The sequence below is a fragment of the Sus scrofa genome, chromosome 6 (assembly GCF_054392235.1).
Source record: "Sus scrofa isolate SSC_HxYL_T2T_F1_AM1 chromosome 6, Sscrofa_HxYL_maternal_Yorkshire_Landrace_v2.0, whole genome shotgun sequence".
Lineage (NCBI taxonomy): Eukaryota > Metazoa > Chordata > Mammalia > Artiodactyla > Suidae > Sus > Sus scrofa.
Genome location: NC_139388.1, coordinates 119,987,725 through 120,004,191, shown reverse-complemented (window position 1 = coordinate 120,004,191; position 16,467 = coordinate 119,987,725). Strand labels below are relative to the sequence as shown.

General features: G+C 43.8%; 1 protein-coding gene across 2 annotated transcripts; it reads right to left on the bottom strand.

Moving 5' to 3' along the window:
- Nucleotides 1–4,083: 4,083 nt before the first annotated feature.
- Nucleotides 4,084–11,737, bottom strand: TTR (transthyretin). Of its 2 annotated transcripts, none has more exons than XM_084958658.1 (4): nt 11,643–11,737; nt 10,401–10,531; nt 7,606–8,017; nt 4,084–6,035 (listed from the first exon to the last, which is right to left on the bottom strand). In XM_084958658.1, exons 1-4 carry the CDS (start codon nt 11,709–11,711, stop codon nt 5,718–5,720), a joined length of 930 nt encoding a protein of 309 aa, XP_084814784.1. In that variant the 5' UTR covers nt 11,712–11,737; the 3' UTR covers nt 4,084–5,717. The 2 variants fall into 2 exon arrangements, with proteins under 2 accessions (XP_084814784.1, NP_999377.1); NM_214212.1 differs by having other exon boundaries at nt 4,105–4,336; nt 7,882–8,017; nt 11,643–11,726.
- Nucleotides 11,738–16,467: the final 4,730 nt, after the last annotated feature.

Below are 16,467 nucleotides of genomic sequence, written 5' to 3'. Positions count from 1 at the left end.
CAGCAACATGAGCTGCCGCAGTCAGATTCTGAACCCACTGCACCACAGCGGGAACTCCCTTCCAGTTACAGCTTTATGTCTGCTCTGGTTTGCCCTCCCTACAGATAAACTATTGAGACATGCAGTCAAAGAATTTCCCCCATTTTCTGATGGCATCCAACCTAGAGTGAAATCCCACTTTCTTAGACTCTCTCCCAAATCACCCAACCAAAGCCCACATCCTAAAAGAGGTTCTTTCTAATATTCTCTTAAGGAGAATGCTGTGTGTTCTCTTGAGGGCTGAGTAAACAGTCCAGCTGGTCCAGCTACACAGACGCATTCCTGGTGGGTTTGGGCTGGAGGGTATTGACACCACCCTCTTCTCTCCATTTCTGGTTGAATCGTGTTATCAGCACCAGCCTGTAGAACTACAGTAACAACAGCATGGATGCTTTTTCTGGGTTCCAGTGTTCACCATGTCTGATTCCTTTCCCGCTGCCCTGACATTGCCTCCCCACCTCCTCCACCAGCCCTTTGCATGAGACTTCCTGTTTATCACAAAGGGGACAATGAACACAAACTCAGGATATCATAAAATAAGATATAACTCAGTAAGAGACTATATTAGTTTCCCAGGACTGCCAGTAACAAAGCGCCACAAATCTGGTGACCTGAAATAACAGAAATGTGTTGTCTCACAGATCTGGAGGTTAGAAGTCCAAAATGAAGATGTCATCAGGGCCATACCACCTCTGAAACTTGCAGGGAAGAACTCTTCTGTTGGTAGCTGCCAATCCTTGGTGCTCTTGGCTTGTAGCCACATCACTCGGTTCTCTGCTTCTGTCATCACAGGGCATTTGCCTCTGTGTCTGAATTTTCCTCTTATAAGGACACACGCCATGTTAGATTAGAGCCCACCCTAATTACTTCATACTTACTAATTACATCTGCAGAGACTCTATTTCCAAATAATGTAATGTTCACAGATAACGGGGTACTAAGACTTAGGGAGACACAATTCACCCCTAACAGTGGCCAGGAAAGGGCATAAGGGGACATACTAACATAACAACAAAAAGCAAAGGAAAATGATCATTTCAGTGGAAGGTGTGTGGATAGAGGACTGTCAGGGACCAGACAAATTCTACTTCATGTCATAGCTTCCAGGAGGTGAATGGAATTCAGGAAGGAATGAGAAAGCTGAGAATTAAGCTGAAAGTCAAACTGAGTTGATTTCAATGGACAAAATTAAGTTTTGCGTGTGTGTGTGTTTATATATGGAAGGATCATATTTTCCATAGCTATTTAACAGCATTCTATAAACAGGAAGTCAGTGATCAATACAATATTGTAGGTATTAGAGTGAATCTTATGGAATTGCTAATGTTTGACCAATTCATCTACAAAAGTGGCCATTGGATATGGATTAACCTAATATATATGGAAGAAGGACCTGCTGACCTCACTGAACTAAATCAGAGGCATTGTTTTTACTACATACATTCGTGAGGAAACTCAGTACATGGAAAACCGTCCAAACTTACATGTCATTCTCTTCAAATTTCTTTCTCCCTCTTCACAGCCAGTTAGAACGTGGCAAGATTTCAGATTTGAATTTGGAGGAAAATGGAAAGACTGCTAAGCCTTGGATCTGACTCAGGTTTTCCTGGAGAATCCTGGTTAGAGGTTATGCATAAGAAGGAGCTAGCCGGGGGGTGACTGACAGTGAGGTTCCCATCAATGGATCCATATTGTCTCTGAGATAAATTCACATCTCCAGCAGGTGGCTGGTAAAGCCACCCTCCACTCCAGCCTCTTACCGCTCCCCACTTTACTGTGACAGAGGTGGTTGCTGACCAACACAGATGAGTGCTTTTTTCCAGACCGTAAAGTTGTTCCTGGAAATGCCTCGCAGCCAGGGACACATTGCTCAGTGCCTCTGAATGGGAGCATGTGACTTGTTCTGGCCCCTGAAGTGTCTATGAGAATCGCGTGTGGACACTTCAGCACAGAAGGGGCTGAGAGCCTACTTTATCTCTTCCTCCAGTCTGCGGATTCAGTGTCCCTTGAAGCCACAAAATCAATCAAACTTGGGCTCTGCGAGTCACCATTTGGAGAAAAGTGACCTTGAGAGTCACCAGAACAAGGACTCCTGCACTGAACTTGGCACATGTGAGAAATAAACTTTATGTTAGGGCCCAGAGACATGGGGGTGTTGGTATAGCATCACAGCCTAATCCACTTCAATATCCACTGTGATCCAACATTCTGAACCCCAGCTTGTTCCGTCAGCTTATCAAGGTCTTTGGATTGGCCTGCCTGTACAATCTCTTCTCACTCCATCTCAAATACCGCCTCCTTTCCTACCCAATAAACCACCAAATCATATTTCAAATAAGTGCAATTTATTCTGAGTCCTTCTCTGGCTTCTTCAAGCTATTTTCTAGTCCCTCTTTCCCACCCACCTTGTACCAGAGCCCCTGCCAAATCACGTTGACAAAGTTATCTTCTTAAAAGAATGTGAACTCTTAAAAAAAAAAAGAAAAAGAGTGTCCATCGTGGTTCAGCAGTAACACTCGACTAGTATCCATGAGGATGTGGGTTTGATCCCTGGCCTTGCTCTGTGGGTTCAGGATGCGGCGCTCCATGAGATGTGGTATAGATTGCAGACTTGTCTCCAATCCCAAGTTGCTGTGGCCGTGGCTGTAGCTCCAATTTGACCCCTAGCCTGGGAACTTCCATATGCCTCGGGTGTGGCACTAAAAAGAAAAAAAAACAAAAAACAAAAACTCTTTATATGCAGACACTTGATCTTATTTTTAGGCTCAAATCACCTCAAATAGTGCTTGGCATAAAGCAGTCTCTCAATACATGAATTTGGGGCTGTCTAGGTGAACAGGGGTGTGAGAGGTCTCTGATTACATCCCATAGTCACTGACTGTGGGCTGTGGTGGTTCTGAGCTGGGTTAGAGGGCAGGAGTCCTTGCTGGTCTGTCCCAGTGGAGCTGTGCTCCTCTTGAAATCAGCAAAGCACTTAAAGGAGATGCACAGAATACAGAAGAGGACCCTTAGAATTTGTCTTTTGCTACTCACAGAAGGTGAGAGAAAAAGAAAGCTTTCTCATTTTCAGCATCTGTGTTTTTTTTTTTTGTTTGTTTTGTTTTGTTTTTTGTTTTTGGTCTTTTTGTTGTTGTTGTTGTTATTGTTGCTATTTCTTGGGCCGCTCCCGCGGCATATGGAGGTTCCCAGGTTAGGGGTCTAATCGGAGCTGTAGCCACCGGCCTACGCCAGAGCCACAGCAACGCGGGATCCGAGCCGCGTCTGCAATCTACACCACAGCTCACGGCAACGCCGGATCGTTAACCCACTGAGCTAGGGCAGGGACCGAACTCGCAACCTCATGGTTCCTAGTCAGATTCGTTAACCACTGCGCCACGACGGGAACTCCCTGTGTTTTTTTTTTTTTGGCCATTTCTAGGGCCGCTCCCTCGGCATATGGAGGTTCCCAGGCTAGGGGTCTAATTGGAGCTGTAGCTGCCAGCCTACACCAGAGCCACAGCAACGCGGGATCCGAGCCGCATCTGCGAGCTACACCACAGCTCATGGCAACACCGGATCCTTAACCCACTGAGCAAGGCCAGGGATCGAACTGCAACCTCATGGTTCCTAGTCGGATTCGTTAATCACTGAGCCACGATGGGAACTCCAGCGTCTGTGTTTTTAATAGCTGCGGACCAGGTCGAATATGTTCTTAGCTTGAAAGACAGTGGAAATTTGGATTTCCCCCTGAGTTCAGCCAGAGACTTTTTTTTTCTTTTTTTTTAGTTTCTTTGAATCTCTGTAAAAGTTTGGATTTTTTGTTTGTTTGTTTGTTTTAGGGCCACACTCGCAGCATAGGGAAAGTCCCAGGCTAGGGGTTGAATTGGAGTTACAGCTGCTGGCCTACACCACAGCCACAGCAATGCCAGATCCTTTACTCCACTGAGCGAGGCCAGGGATCAAACTGGAGGCCTCATGGATACTAGTTCATTACTGCTGAGCCACAATGAGAACACCCTGGATTTTTTTTTTTTTTTAAGACAATAAGGAAATAAAGAAAGCAAGTTTGAATTAAATGAGAAGCGCTTTAATAGGAATGTTTTATTGTCTCTGCCCGAGTTTCTAACATAGTTTATAAAGTGAAAACACTGCTTATAAAAATGGAATACTACTGGTTACATGCAAGCCTGTCCCTTGTCCTTCAAAGAGCTCCCTCCTTGGGGCTGCTGACGAGGGCTGTGGTGGAGTAAGAGTAGGGGCTAAGCAGGGCAGCGATGGTGTAGTGGCGTCGGCCGGAGTCGTTGGCTGTGAACACAACCTAGGGCAGAACACACACAGGATCCTAGACTGTGAGTCCCAGACAGAGCGATCCCTGGAAGCCCAGGGCCAAAGTCATTATTTTTATTTTCTTATTTTGTTTTCTGGAGCAGTGTGAACCAAAGGCAAAAATCCAAATATGCTGGCGAGCTCAGCTGTTGGAGCCTGGCACGGCGCTTTCAATGAGATTCTTCACTTTCGCCTGTATAATCAGGTCTCTCTGTCTCTTGGCAAATTCGCACTAAAAATCAAGAGTGACCCCACCCTGACCAAGGGAAGTCACAGAGCTCCTAAATGCTCATGTCCATTTTTTGGTGTTAGAAAACAGAGGAGAGAATGCAGAAACTGGCATTCAGTGACCCGAATTGCTGAGAATGGTGGTTGCCACTCCCACTGCAGACTGAGAGACTTGGCATCGAACTGGAAGGGAACATTCTTCCCATTTCACAGATATGAAAACCAGACCCATGCCTGGCTCTTGTTCATGTAGTGGCAGAGCCAGGCTAGAATTTACGACACCTGTCTCTAAACCCAGAGGTTTCTCTCCCATTCTTCCTTTGTTTTTTCTAACATAGGAAGAATAAGTTTATTTTTGTGTATATAGTAGGCAAGGAAATATAGAGTAACAGCATTAAAATGTTCTATTTACAATATAAGCAGAGTATGGAAGATCCTGTTGGAATTCTGAGATATGTGCACGTGTTGGAGCTCATTTAAGCTTTGGAGTTGGGTAAATAGTCTATTCAAAGTGTAGTTCCAGGTAGTCATATACTTTAGGTAAATTTAGTAGAGCTTCTGAGATTCAGTGCTGGAATGGTTCAGATGCCCAGAGTGAAGCAAGTAGAGATAAATTTGGTTTAGGAGAGAGACAGAGGGCAGAGAGGAAGTATTTGATATTACTCATTTGTATACAGGTCCTGGATTGAACCCATCTTGGATAAGTACCTTTTATTTTGAATACAGACAAAGGAAACTTTGATTATGTGCAAAAGGAGGGGAAAAAAAAAGATCTGATTGAGCCATACTGTAAAGAAAAATAGCAAGAGGAGGTGAGAATCACTGAAGAATCTCTCTGTGGGAGAAAGGGCATCCTTAAAGGCCAAGTTTCTGGAAGCAACTCAAGAAATTTCTGACCTCTTGTAGTGACATTGAGGCCTCCAGCCTCATTTGACTTTTCCTAAAAATTGTACATGTGCTCAAAAATCCACAAAGAGGACTAATAGTTCCAAAGGAAATTTCTGAACTTCCCCACTGAATCTAAGAGGGCCACCTGGGTCGTTGACCAAGGACGAGGTGACTGGTGTTGAAGGATAGCGGTGTTCTGGAAGGCCCATTAGAAGAAGCGGGCAGAAAAGGAACTCATGATTGAACCCACCATGCACTCACCAGTCACTGAAGTGAGACACGGGGACTCGTGCATGACTTCTCATGCTCTCACTCATACCCCATATCCACTCAGGCTCCAGATTGGACTCATGGTCCTGCTTACCATGTCTTCCATCCATCCCTTCCCTTCCAGTCCAAGGGCAGGGATGTGTTTTCACTTCTGAATGTCTAGCTTCCAGCAGAGTGCTCAACACACATGAAGGACTTTTTTTTTTTTTTTTTTTTTTTTTTTTCCGCTTTTTAGGGCCATCACCATATGGAGGTTCCCAGGCTAGGGGTTGAATCGGAGCTGTAGCTGCCGGCCTACACCACAGCTCACGGCAATGCCAGATCCTTAACCCACTGAGCGAGGCCAGGGATCGAACCTGTGTCCTCATGGATCCTAGCCAGATTCGTTTCCTCTGAGTTACGACGGGAACTCCCTAAGTTTTTTTTTTTTTTTTTTAATGTTAGCCGAATGAATACTTAAAGATTGAAGAGCAGACAAGGAAACTAACATCTAATAAATAGGAACAATGCATCATGGGCAGTACAGCACCAAATCTTCTCAGCTGGTCTCACAAGGCTGGGACCAGGGCAGACAAGGATCACAGGGAGACTGAGCTGGTGCTCCAGGGAAGGGTCTGAGACTCTAGGGGCAAACGTCTTGTGCTGGGTGCCATCTAAACCCTGCAACCACCCAGGACTAGAGCTCTGCATCTTTCTGCTGGACTGAGAAGTAGCCAGAGACACACTTTGTGGTAGACAGGGCTCACTTGGTGACTTGTGGGGGGTCCCAGAAATCAAATAGGCCCCTACAGTTGCCTCGGCAACACTATCTACTAAAAGAATGGTTTTAGGTCAGTTGAAAGTCTCATCCATGACTAAACCAGAGAGAGTGGTTGCCTTTCATGCCGAGCTATTTTTGCTGCAATTAGTTGATCTTTAACTCTGACCAACATGTCTGGATTCTATTTCCATGGCAGCCATCTGTTCAAAATGACTTAAAGAACTACAGACAAAGAAGAGGTAGGGAGATTAGGCTAGCTTGGATAGCTTGGAAGTTCCCACTCCCACATAAGCAGAGGACTAGAATGTGAACCAAGGGTTACAAGTGTGACTTTTATTATTATTATTATCATCATCATCATCATCATTTTGGCTGCTCACAGGAAGAAAGCTGAGGCACACCTGAGGCTAAACCCAGCCTGGGTCCTGGTGGTAAATGTTACTGCCCCTCCCCCCTCATTTGCTCTGTGACCTTGACCACTATTTAACTTCCCTGTGCCTCACCATCTGCACCTGTAAAATGGGGATCAGACTAGGAATCACTCCCATGAGTTGTCTATCAAGATTAGAACTATAGAAAACCATGGTGGTATATGCTTGATAATTGCTATCTGTGGTGTTATCATTACTATTTTGAATTTACTGTTTCTACATGTATTGTCTAAAATCCCTTCTCTAAACCTCTGGAAGCCAGATGTGTTTTGGAATGAAAAAGCTGTCAGAGTTTAGAGAAGTAAAATGATGCATCTATTTTTTTTATTGTTGTATAACCCCTTAAGTGGGGTTTGGGGGAGTGTGCCTAATAATCCGACATATTGATATTACTTCAGCAGGCAAATGATCAGATTCAGAGGAATGAATGAAGTCTTAAAAGAGCATCTTGTAAGTTGGGGTCATGTTACTAAATGAGTTTTCAAGGCACTTAGAAAGTTTGTCTCGGAGTTCCCGTCGTGGCTCAGTGGTTAATGAATCTGACTAGGAACCATAAGGTTGGGGGTTCGATCCCTGGCCTTGCTCAGTGGGTTAAGGATCTGGCATTGCCGTGAGCTGTGGTGTAGGTTGCAGAAGTGGCTCGGATCCCACGTTGCTGTGACTGTGGCGTAGGCCGGCGGCTACAGCTCTGATTCCACTCTTAGCCTGGGAACCTCCATATGCCTCGGGATCGGCCCTAGAAAAGGCAAAAAGACAAAAAAATAAATAAATAAATAAAAATAAAAGTTTGCCTCTAAGAATGTTGTGGATTTCTGATTGTAGAATGGGAAGAGGGGCTATGCTAATCCAGTATGTTCCTTTTGACTTTTCCATGGTGTGAATTGGGCAAATGGTGCATTGCCTGGGATTGAAAACAAACAAACAAAAAATAAAAAACAACAGAAGTGTCCGAGTACTCACCTCTGCATATTCATGGAATGGGGAAATGCCAAGTGCCTTCCAGTAGGATTTGGTGTCCAATTCCACTTTGTATATGCCTTCTACAAATTTCTCATCTGTTGTGAGCCCATGGAGCTCTCCAAATTCACTGGTTTTCCTAGAAGGTGCAAAAGGCCAGGCTAAGAGAGGCATTGAGGGGATAAATGCCATGGCAAGGTGACACCACCACCACCACCCACAACACACACACACACACACACACACACACACACACACTCACATGTACGTGACCTCATAGACTCAGACATGCAATTTGTGCATATATGTATGTGTGTATATATATATATATATATTTTTTTTTCCCCCTCAACTAGCTCAGGACAGGGAAAATTCTAATAACTGTCTAAAATTAACTGACAGGAAATTTGTAACTGGAGGCATGTTTCAAAAAGCTCATTGTAGAATTTTTTCTCTTATGAATCTTCACTTCAAAAAGAGTCGCTGCAATTCAGGTTGATGTTTGGGTGAAGGTTAACCAGCCCTGGAAATGGCCATGAGCTGCTCCAACTCTGTAGTTCCTGGAGACTTCAGGGCCTCACTCCCCTCCCCTGTGGCGTGAAGGTGTCTTCCAAAGAGGGTGTCTTGTACACACAGTGGGAACCCCAAAGTACAATGAGAAAACCATATCGGACTCTTTCATTGTTTATATAATTAAGCTCATTGGTAACCCTTTGCTGTCCACAAATACTAGGCAACTCATCTGTTTTTGACTACGCAAGTTCTATTTCCATATAATCGCCTGCTCAATAGCTGATGTTAGAAGTTGCTCTCCACTAGACCTCAAGGACTAAAACAGATAAAAATGAGAGATGTTTTACTGACTCTGACCATGTCACACCCACCTTTCTTCTTTTCCAGGAGGAAAATACCCCAAGTCCCTTATTTGGCTTATCATCAGAAAAAAAAATTTCCACAAACATCTGAATTTTGGGGTGTCCATTCTATCTCAGGCTTAGAGTATTCCCTTAACTACTTTCCACAGCATGCCTGGCATTCTATATACACATTGATAAATTAACAAATAAAAACACAGTTGAAACCACACCAAAGAAAATGACCTTCCCAATGATGGATCAAGAATCATCATGTGATCCTTCGGATTCAATTAAAACTCACTGAAACTATTCCCAGGAGATATAAATACTTAGCAGTATGGCTTGGTGCTGAGGGATCCTTTCCTTCCTTCCTTCCTTCCTTCCTTCCTTCCTTCCTTCCTTCCTCTTTCTTTCTTTCTTTCTTTCTTTCTTTCTTTCTTTCTTTCTTTCTTTCTTTCTTTCTTTCTTTCTTTCTTTCTTTCTTTCTTCCTTTTCTTTGCCACCCCTGGGACCAGGGATCAAATCTGAGCTGGAGCTGTGACCTACACCAGCTATAGCAATGTCAGATCCACTGAGCTGGGTCAGGGATTGAACCAGAACCTCCTCAGAGACAAGCAAGAGAATTAACCCACTACACCACAGTGGGAATGCCTGTTGAGGGATTCTTGGTTGTCCATTCTTTTAGTTAGTTGGAATAGATTTACTAATATGATTTTCTTTGAATTCTTGCTAGTGGAGGTGGAAAAAAAACCATGAAAATTATAAAGCAGCCAATGAAGGTGAGAAGTTATTTTGGCACCAAAGGTGGGTGATGGCCAGGCTGGTCTGTGGCTATGCTTGGTGGCTTGCCTCTTTCTCTTCTGTGTCCTTTCTTATGGAGCTCAATAGCCCCAGCCTTGAGAGTGTATGAAGCACGAGTGTTGGCTGGACAAAAGTCCTGGGCTCTGGGTGACCCAGATAAACTACAAATAGCTGCCTCCTCCATGCTGCCCCTCAATTCCTTTCCTTTCATTGATAAGTTAACACCAGTTCTACATCTTTCCTAATATTGCAAGATAAGGACTCCCAGCCTGAGTGTCCCAGCCTGAGTGTTATATGCAGGCATCAAGGAATCTGTGAAATCCCTGAAATGACATGCACATTTGTGTGTGTGTGTCTATGTGCATTTTATAAATTGAAGTATAGTTGATTTACAATGTTGTGTTAGTGGCAGGCGTACAGCAGAGTGATTCAGTTATACACACACACACACACACACACACACACACACACACACACACACAGTGCTGTTCTTCTCCAGATTCTTTTCCCTTAAAGGTTATTACAAAATATTAAGATAGTTCCCCATCTGTTCAGTAGGTCCTTGCACATGTGCCTTTTTCTGGGCATGGAGTTCACAGCTTTCATCATCCTTTTCAAGTGGTGTGTGACCCAGAAAAGTCGTGAACTGGTGTAGGGAGTAGGGAACTGTCTGAAATGTTGCTCAGGGTCTGGTCACCCCCAGAGAGCAAGGCAAGAGGCTCTCCTTCTCAGGGAGGCACATTTTCAAATTGCTTGGAGATTATTCGGGGAACAATATGAGCCCCTCTCTCTAACAAGGAGCGGGGGAACTGGAAGAGGTTACTGAGTCCCCCCTCTGCGTTTCCTGGGGAGGGGGCCACTTACCCCAAGGCAAAGGGCTCCCAAGTCCCATCAGCAGCCTTTTTGAACACTTTCACGCCTACGTTCACGGCCGGACTGCCTCGGACAGCATCCAGGACTTTGACCATCAGAGGACACTTGGATTCACCAGCACCCTGGGTGGAGAGAGACAAGTCAACAAGGTTGTTAAGACTGACAGGATGCATCCTTGGTGGCATTAGATCAGCAGCCAGGCAGGCAGGACATGCGAATCCTATTTCCTGCCACAGAAGTGTTGACAGTGAATGAGCTTCCCTGACTTGGGGTCATCACACAGACGTGATTATTTCCCAAGAAAGACAGTTTCTGCCTTTAAATACGCTGCACTTGACAGGGCCTGTGTGATGAATCTGAAGAGAGAAAACAGACCGTCTGTGCACAGTTGCTTTGTTAAGCCTCCTCTGCTGAGTGGAATTACTGCTGGAGTAATTTGGCTGGAGGACCAAATACTTTTTCCTGAAAACATTTTACTCAGGAGTTACTGTCATCATTGCCTCTTACTAGTGGTTGTAAAATAATGTCAGATGATTTCATGACCCACTTTATAGTTTAGTTAATTCTTCTAGGGGATTTAAGAATATCTGACTAGAAATGTTGGCCATAAGCCTTTCAAAGATTAATCACTACATATTTTTGGAAAGCTAGAGGGAAATCAACTTGATCAAAGGACAAGCTTCTGAAAACTTAAAGAGTTACCACTTCTGGAACATCAGATCTTTATTTCTACCAGCTAGCTGAAGAAATTGAAGCACAAAAACACAACAAAGCCATAGAGGAGAGCAAGCGGGGATGTGAGCCCCCAGTTTGGTGAACTCTTTGGAACTCCTTTCCTTTTGAAGTTGGAGTCAATGATGTTTAAAAATAGATGTGGGAGTTCCAGTTGTGGCTCAGCAGTAACCAAGACGACTAGTATCCATGAGGATGCAGGTTTGATCCCTGGCCTTGCTCAGTGGGTTAAGGAGCTGGCGTAACTGTGCGCTGTGGTGTAGGTCACAGATGCAGCTTGGATCCCACATTGCTGTCGCTGTGACATAGGCCAACAGGTGTAGCTCCAATTCAACCCTTAGCCTGGGAACTTCCACATGTGGCCCTAAAAAGACAAAAAAAAAAAAAAATGTGGGATGTGTTGGCCCTGGTAATAAAAGCTGGTTGGCAAAGCAGAAAGAAGTCACTTCCACTTCATACATAGGAGATATATGAAAGGGCTTCAACGAGTCAAACACTCACCGCAGGGCCAGCCTCAGACACAAACACCAGTCCAGCGAGGCAAAGGAGGAGCAGACGGTAAGAAGCCATCCTACCAAGAACTGGTGGGTCTCTGTGAAGGCTGCTTCCAGCTTTGGGCTTTTATACTCACTTTGCCCCAGCCAGGCGGCTGATCCTTGCCAAGCCGCCTCCAAACCTGCTGATTCTGATTATTGACTTAGTCAACAAAGGGAGAATAAGTAACCCACACAAATATGAACCTTGCCTAGAGAGATTAGCGCATCAGAACATTAATTCTGTGAAATATTCTTAGCAGGTCATTTGACCAGCTAGATCACCAAAACAAAACAATCAAAACACAACAAAAAAAGTTCTTCTCCCTGCTGGGCAGGATCCAGCCATGTTCTTGGGCATTTTCTTCTCCTTTACCTATTTCTATGCTTATTTCCATTTTCTATACATTTTATCATTCATTTTAAATGATAGCTGCAAGTTGTCATAGTTTATTTCACACTGAATGACGTTTGGCTACCTGGGCTTAAATATAGTGCATTAGAAAATGCCATTGCCCTTGACATATGTCCATGAGTCAACAAGGAAAGACTTTTGGTTGTGCTTACATTTAAAAATACTTGGAGGTTCCCTGGTGGCCTGTTGGTTAAGGATTTGATGTTCTCACTACTGTGCCTTGGGTTCAATCCCCAGCCCGGAAATTCCTGCATGCCACAAGTGCAGCCAAAAATATAAATATGTATGTTTCAGCCAAACCAAGTCATTTGGAGGATTAACTTAGTAATTTTTCCATGATTTTTTTGTTCTGAGACAAGAGTCTCAACCCAAGGAATTAAAGACACATCCACTAGGCTGGCATCCACTAGCTTGAAGTACAGAGAACCAGGTATTTTTTTTATGATCTGTCCTGCACCGAATGTGAAGAAACAAGGCTACCCAGCTGGCTTTTGTCAGAATCAAAATTTCTGAAAGAAAGTAGAAATGACCATGAGAACTAGAAGCCATGGTTGACAAGATTCTCTTTCTTTTGACCAACTTACAAGTCCAGGAATTAGAATCATTGGCTGATTCATTGATCAAGTACCAACTCTTGCGTGTACATATGTGCACATATGTTTGTGTGGCTTCATTCATGGATTAAGATAGAATAAAGATTGATTCATCCTGATAGAGATATGTATAAAGAAGATGCAGAGAAGACAGACAAAAATTGTGGGCAGTTACACATCAAGGGTGAGTCCAGTTTGGAGCACTGGGATCTGGGAGAGGATTCCCATAGCTGATGGTCATGATGGAAGAAGCTGGACAAGAGATCAGGAAGGATGGGTGTTTTCAGGGAGCGGTGGAAGGGATAGGAAAGGCATTCCAGGAATTCGGACTGGTGCAAGGGTGTGAGCTGACTACAGGGAAGCATCACAGAGCAAATGCAGTTCAGAGCATAGCTAGGAATGGAATATTCTAGCCTTACAGAGTATGACTCTGATGGAGTTTTAAAGAGTTTTTAACACTGCTGTGGCTGTGGCATAGGCTGGCAGCTATAGCTCCGATTCCACCCCTAGCCTGGGAAACTCCACATGCCTCGGGTACGGCCCTGAAAAAAAAAAAAGAAAAAAAAGAGTTTTTGAAGTTAGGTGACCTGAGTTCTAATCCTCTCGCCCAGTTTCCAGGATGACTTTCTTGGAATTATTTTATATCTCAGATACTCAACTTATGCATTTGTAAAATAGAAATACCTGCTTTCCTACTTCAAAGAACTATTGTAGTAACTTTTTATATGAAGTGACAAAAAAGCTCTTGGCAAACTGTAAGCCACTCTTCTGGTATAAACCATAATTATAATTTTGTTCACTATCTCCACTACAGAGAATATCCTTTATGTCTTTTACTTGTTGTCATCTAATATTCTCCTATTTCTCAATGCTCAGAACCTGGGTGGAGAGTGTGCTTTCTGACTATGAGTTCTAAACCTTTCAGTTTTCTCCTATGTCCCAAGTCAGTCTTTTTTGTTTTTGTTTTTGTCTTTTTAGGGCCATACCTGAGGCATAGGGAGGTTCCCAGGCTAAGGGTCAAATAGGAGCTGTAGCTGCTGGCCTACACCACAGCCACAGCAATGCGGGATCTGAGCCGCATCTGCAACCTACCATCTGCAACCTACACCACGCTCAAGCCAGTGCTGGATCCTTAACCCACTGAGCAAGGCCAGGGATTGAACTCATGTCCTTATAGATCCTAGTTGGGTTGGTTAGCCACCGAGCCACGACGGGAACCCCCAAGTCAGTCTTTCATCTATGCATCTTAGTGCCACTTCTATCAAAATGTCTCTTGCAGACATTGCAAACTGGAAACCTTGGGCTGCCACTGGCCCATAGACACGTTACATTTGGCCTATGGCATGTTTCTTTAAAAAATATTGAGGAGATCCTGCTGTGGTGCTACAGGATTGGTGTCTCTGCAGTGCCAGGACACAGGTTCCATCCCTAGCCCCAGCACATTGGGTTAAAATTCTGGCATTAAGGCAGCTGCAGTGTAGGTTGCAACTGTGGCTTGGATCTAATCCCTGGCCTAGGAACTCCATACGCTGTGGGGCAGTCAAAAAAAAAAAGAAAAAAGAAAAAATTGAAGTACTTGTTAAAAGGAAAAATTGAGAAATATTGCATAAAAACGTGGATTTCTGGCTTCTCTTGGGAAGTCAGAAAGGAATGCAGGAGTAGGTCTACACTCACGTGTGACAGTAATTATTAGGTTCTCACTGTCAGTAAAGGAAAAACCCTGGGTCCCAGGCCTCTCCTTTGATTCTGAGGCTAAGTGACATTCCCAGTGGCACTCTCACACTTGAGCTTTTTTCTCTCCTTACGCACGTCCTGTTCCTCTCATCTGTGTTCCTGTTCGGCCTCTTGGAAATTTGACTTTGAGATTGCTGGGCTTCTGACAGCCCTTTGAGTGGTGAGTGGCAGCTTATTTTCTATTTGTCATATAGATGTTCCCACTCCTTTGAACCATTCCGTTTCAGACACACTTCCCAGAATCCCGATCACCCCAACCTTCTTCCTCTGACATCCTCCCATCAGTCAATGTTTCTTTTCAAATGGGATGCTCGGAACTGGACACATGCTCCAGGTGGAATCAGGCTGATACACAGGACTTTCTTTGGAAGCCTCTACTGCGAATGAGGCATCCTGAGTACATCTGTCACTGTACCAGCTCTGACTTCATCCCTTTATCAGAACACTGCCCATAGCGACCTCTTGGTCACGATGATCTAAGATCACCAGATATTATCCTTTATCTGTGCTTTTGTCATTTCTGCATTTTATCTCATTTTTATTTGCACTTTTATTGAGGTATAATTGACAAAATTGTAAGATACTTAAAGTGTACATCGTGGTGATTTGATACATGGACACATTGTAAAGATTTCCACCATCTAGTTAATGAACACATCCATCACCTCACATACTGATCTTTTTTTTTAATGAGAACATTTAAGTTTTACTCTCTTAGCAAATTTCAATCATATAATACAGTGTTATCAATGGTAGTCACCACATTTTACTTTAGGTCTTCAGACCTTATTTGTCTTCGAGCTGAAAGTTTGTACCCTTTTACCAAACCCTCCCTATTTCTCTACCCCCAGCTGCTGGCAACCACTCTTCTCCTGTTTCTATGAGTTCAATTTTTTTTTTTTTTAGATTCTACATATAAGTGAGAGCATGCAATACTTGCCTTTCTCACTTAACATGATGCCCTCAAGGTCCATCCGTGTTGTTGTAAATGGCAGGGTTTCCTCCTTTCTCATGGCTGGGTAATATCCCATTGTATACCGCATAAATGTATATCCGTCTTTATCCATTCATGGTTGATTCCATATCTTGGCTGTTGAGAATAATGCTGCAATGAACATGGGGTGCAGAAACTCTTTGAGATCCTTTTCATGTATTAGGATGTATACCCAGGGATGAGATAGCTGAATTACATGCTAGTTCTATTTCTAATCTTTTGAGGAACCTCTGTATTGTTTTCCATCGTGGCTGTACCAATTTACATTCCCACCCACAGGGCACAAGGGTTCCCTTTTCTCCACATCCTTGCCAGCATTTACTGTCACTTGTCTTCTTTATGGTAGCCATTCTAACAGAGAGGTGATATCTTGCTGTGGTACTGTTTATGTTTTTTTCTTTTTCTTTTTAGGGCCACACCTGAAGTGAAGGGAAGTTCCCAGGCTAGGGGTCAAATCAGAGCTACAGCTGCCAGCCTACACCACAGCCACAGCAACACAGGATCCTAGCCGCATCTGCGACCTACATCACAGCTAATGGCAATGCTGGATCCTTAACCCACAGAGTGAGGCCAGGGATCGAATGGATACAAGTCAGATTTGTTAACCACTGAGCCACGAAGAGAACTCCCCCATTTATGAATTTTAACCTAAGTACAGGAACCCATCTTGATGCCTGACACATCTCCTCATGTTAGATCCATCCCCACTCTACCCCATCAATGTCACTTTGTCGTTCACTGTACCATTCAAGGCACGAGCACACCTTCCAAGTCTCATCACTTGGCCACTTTAACTTGCTTGCCCTCTGAACTATCATTGATCTGGAAATCATTAAAAAAAAATTGAATTTGAATAAGACAAGGAGATAAAGGGAAAGGGAGGCAATCAGAGTGCAGGGAGCATAATGAATCTGATTGTTGAATCACCAATATACTTGCAGAGATAGAGATGATGTTTTTACATATAAGATGAAAATTTTTGGCAGAGACCTAAAGAGCAAGTGCAGATCATGTGAAGCAAAGGAGAGGGAGTCCCAGGGGAAGAAGCCAACTATGT

Coding starts and splice junctions, on each gene's coding strand:
- TTR (XM_084958658.1), bottom strand. CDS start 11,711: ATGGCTTCTTACCGTCTGCTCCTCCTTTGCCTCGCTGGACTGGTGTTT. Junction 10,532..11,642: donor TGTCTGAGGCTGGCCCTGCG/GTGAGTGTTTGA, acceptor CTCTCCACCCAG/GGTGCTGGTGAATCCAAGTG. Junction 6,036..7,605: donor CTAAGAGTGGAATCAGAGCT/GTAGCCGCCGGC, acceptor CATTGCCGTGAG/CTGTGGTGTAGGCCGGCAGC.